The following is a 4,370-nucleotide window of genomic DNA, read 5'->3' as shown; positions in this document are numbered from 1 at the left end:
TTTTTGGAAAATGGCTGCAATGAAACAAAGAGTGAAAAATTTAAAGGGGTCTGAATACTTTCCGTACCCACTGTAATGAATAAGTGGGTGAAGGCAAATACAAAAGTTACAACAGTCTGTTAAGTTTAGAAAATTACAAAGAGACCACACTTCATCATATTACCATATCTAAAACCTAAAATCTAAGACAATAGCTAGTCTCACATCACAATAAATCCTCAGGTTGGCTGGACAGTGGAGAGTAGGCCTGCATTTAATTTAATTTGTATTTAAATTTGATTTTTTTTATGACTTTGATTCTCATTTAATTATATGAGCCGACTGCATCACAAACGCTACTACTTTCTTCTGTGAGTTTTAATCATAGACTGTATGAAATAGGTTTTAATGCTCCCCCTTCTCTTGATTGAAACCTCTGTTTACAGGCTTGGGGTGATGAGTAATGTGCCATATGTGCCAAAAAATATCTATATTTGGTACTGCTACTTTGTTTTGTTTTGTCATTGTTCATTTGGGCAATCAACATTACACTTTGTGAGATCGTGGCAGAGAATCGTGATATGAATTCTAAGCTAAACAAATTGGGATTCGTATTTTCCCCCGAATCAACCGAAAGTAAATAAATCTTACCACCATGCTCCACGAACAGGGAGCAAATTCGTTGCAACTTTTGTGACTCGTTGCCTACTACTACTTTTTGCCCCGGGGGGGGGGGGGGGGGGGGGGGGGGGGGGGGGGGTGTATTATTATGCAGCCGCTACAGTTGCTCAGCTGTCTCAGTAAGCACCTTGAGGGCACAAAACCGCATACTTTATTTTATCCTCACAGGATTTTGTCTAAACATGTCACAAAAACCTTTTCAGACCATTGTTAAAGGGCCAAAAGTGGATACTGTAGAGACGAATGAAATACCTTGGTGCTTGTTTCTGATCAACTCTACAATTAGCATACGACTTATGGCCTTTTTGAGCTGTTTTAATCCGTCAGAGTTTTCACAGCATAAAGGATTCTTGTGCTTCTAGATCTCAGTGCTGCCTTCAATACTGCAGATCCCAACATCTTATTTGAAAAACTGGAATCATAGGTGGGATATCTGCATGATAGGAACTACTTTTTTCTACTTAGGAGAGTTTGTCTCCAGAACAGTCAACAAATAGTATATTGTATGGAGTACCACAGCAGATAATTCAAGGCCCACTTATTTTTAAACAAGGTCTGTTTCTTAAATCAAGGCCCCTTTTTATTTAACATCCCTTAGACACATTATGCTTGAACACAGCGACCATTACCAATCTTTATTCAAAATCCGCCTTTTATTACAAAAAATAAATGCAAAGATAAATGTAAATGGACTGTTCTTATATAGTGCTTTTCTAGTATCGACGCCTACTCAAAGTGCTTTTACATAGAGTAGGAACCATTCACCATTCACACACATTCATACACTGTGGCTGAGGCTGCCGTACAAGGTGCCACCTGCTCCTCAGATACACAAGCACACACACATTTACACTCCGAGGGGGGGCGGCATCAGAGGAAACTCGGTATTCAGTGTCTTGCCCAAGGAAACATTGGCATGGGACTGCAGGGCCAGGGATCAAACCACCAACCTTTCATTTGGCAGGCAACCGTTGTACCACAGAGCCCAGTCTCAGCAAACACAGCAACCATTACCGAGATAAATTTAAAATCTGCCTACTTAAAAATTGCAAAGATAAGAGGGTGTCAAAACCAGACATTGTATTATTATTATTTTCTCATATATATTGTAATGACCTTATATTTGACCTGCAACAGAAACCTGTTGGGCTGTTTAATGGTTTCATTGGGTTGTCATTTTATGCCGCCATGCTGGCAAAAGTAATTCCTCTTGTGGATCAATAAAAACCTGAACTGCTCTCAAAACAGCAGTGATGTGCAAGGTAGTCAAAAAAAATAAAAAGCATTTTGATGCCATTGTAAAAATTAACCAGTTTTTACCTGATAACTCCATGAAAGCAGCAGGACCTTGGTGTTAGGGTCTTCAGCAGAGGAGGAGACTTTGATGACAATAGACTCCACCATGACTGTGCCATCGGGGAGGTGCTGGATGGTGTAACCTTTTAACACGCTGAAGCAAAGAAATGCAAAAAAAAAAAATAGATCTTAAATGTTCAAAATGCAGCGGAAAGGAACCCTTGTGTTGTCTTCACTTTCGGGAAATTCTGAAATAAAACTTTACTTAGTAATCTATTAACAAATATTGGCTTTATCTCAATTGCAAACAATTGAGAAAACATGTACAGTAGGTTTAGGGAATCCAATCAGTCTCTACTAGAACACAGTAAAAAATGGAATGGAATCACGAAGTGCGATTTGTTTTTTGTCATAAGGTTGCTAAAAATCTAACTATGGAAAAACAAAGGTGGTCCTATTTAGAATAATTTTCTGAATTGAGTCAGGAATACATGTTTGTTACAGAAAATAAGGTAAGGCCGTTGATTTTCAGGTAGAATCTTTTTTACTTGTACCATTTTTCTTCTTGTAAAAATTTGAAATGGGTCAATTTGATCCCCGAATCCCATACAAGGGTTAGAACATGCAACAGAAATATGATACATAGGTTAAACATCTCTCACAGCACATGCACCAAGGAATTAAGGAAATAAGCTGCAAAATCATCAATCAAGTCTCAGAAAACTGAAATGACACATAGTGTGCATCCTAAAGTATATCACAAATATGGTACAATAATTACAAAGAAAATAGACACCAGACCCTGTCAAAAAGAAAAAAGGGGGATGTGGTTAACAGGGGGAAGATAGAGAAAGTGGGTGATGTGGGTGGATGTAGATTAGTAAATAGATGCAGAAGGTCAGTGACCCTGCCCTTCCTGCAGAGCTCCGCTCACCTCTTGAGGTGTGTGTAGATTCTGTTAAGTGTGTCGGGGTCGCTGTGTGGGTCCTGGAGCTGCACGCGGCAGGTGAAGCGTAACTGATGTTCGTTGAGGCCCAGCTCCTTCAGGGCCTGCTCCGACGACACCAGCTTCATACTCTGTGTTTATGGAAAGACAAGCAGGGGTTACGGCAACATCTGTCAATCGCGGTAACCGTGCAAATGTCACTAGACTGCAACCGATTCAACGTAAAGGTCAAAAAAGCATTTTGAAAGTCCAAGGGCGGAAGACTTCCTCCTGCACTGTGTGCACTTACGTTTTCTTTCATGATCAGGGTTCCATGCATGGTGCGAGGTTTTTTGGGATCAGGAAGTGGCCCTTCAACACAAGAATGGTTTATAAATGACTACATAAACAAGTAAATAATCATAAACAAATATAGGCGTAGATTTGGGTGTGAGTGCTGAATTTTCTATACCAGTTTTATAACTCCACATAGTTTTAAAGGTTCAGAGGGCAATAATGATAAAATGGGAAACAGGGGATACCTGACCCGACGACCCAATCCGGAATCCTTCTGTACTACAGTCATTTAAACAACGGTCGATTGAAGAGGTTAGTATTACAGTGGTGTGAAAAAGTGTTTGCCCCTTCCTCATTTCCTGTTCCTTTGCATGTTTGTCACACTTAAGTGTTTTGGAACATCAAACCAATTGAAACAATAGTCAAGGACAACACAAGTAAACACAAAATGCAATTTGTAAATGAAGGTGTTTATTATTAAAGGTGAAAAAAAATCCAAACCATCATGGCCCTGTGTGGAAAAGTGATTGCCCCCCTTGTTAAAACATACTATAACTGTGGTTGTCAACACGTGAGTTCAATTTCTCTAGCCACACCCAGGCCTGATTATTGCCACACCTGTTCACAATCAAGGCATCACTTAAATAGGAGCTGCTTGACACAGTAAGGTCCACCAGAAGATCCTTAAAAGCTACACATCATGCCGAGACCCAAAGAAATTCAGGAACAATTGAGAAAGAAAGTAATTGAGATCTATCAGTCTAGAAAGGGTTATAAAGCCATTCCAAAGCTTTGGGAATCCAGCGAACCACAGTGAGAGCCATTATCCACAAATGGCGAAGACATGGAACAGTGGTGAACCTTCCCAGGAGTGGCCGGCCGCCCAAAATTACCACAAGAGCGCAGCGACGACTCATCCAAGAGGTCACAAAAGACCCCACAACAACGTCCAAAGAACTGCAGGCCTCACTTGCCTCAGTTAAGGTCAGCGTTCATGCCTCCACCATCAGGAAAAGACTGGGCAAAAATGGCCTGCATGGCAGAGTTCCAAGGAGAAAACCACTGCTGAGCAAAAAGAACATCAAAGCTCGTTTCAATTTCTCCACAACACATGTTGATGATCCCCAAGACTTTTGGGACAACATTCTGTGGACAGATGAGACAAAAGTGGAACTCTTTGGAAGGTGTGTGT

General features: G+C 40.6%; 1 protein-coding gene across 1 annotated transcript in view; it reads right to left on the bottom strand.

The window, feature by feature from the left end:
- Nucleotides 1-4,370, bottom strand: part of ints11 (integrator complex subunit 11) — a 15,330-nt gene that overhangs the window by 2,080 nt on the left and 8,880 nt on the right. Inside the window, exons 14-16 of the mRNA XM_034876821.1 lie at nucleotides 3,192-3,253; nucleotides 2,891-3,033; nucleotides 1,981-2,110 (exon numbers count right to left, since the gene is read on the bottom strand). Coding sequence (XP_034732712.1) covers nucleotides 1,981-2,110; nucleotides 2,891-3,033; nucleotides 3,192-3,253 — 335 coding nt within the window. The remainder of the gene's footprint in view (nucleotides 1-1,980; nucleotides 2,111-2,890; nucleotides 3,034-3,191; nucleotides 3,254-4,370) is intronic.

The sequence above is a fragment of the Etheostoma cragini genome, chromosome 7 (genome assembly GCF_013103735.1).
Source record: "Etheostoma cragini isolate CJK2018 chromosome 7, CSU_Ecrag_1.0, whole genome shotgun sequence".
NCBI lineage: Eukaryota > Metazoa > Chordata > Actinopteri > Perciformes > Percidae > Etheostoma > Etheostoma cragini.
Note: the sequence above shows the minus strand (reverse complement) of the source record. Positions and strands in the feature narration are given on the sequence as shown.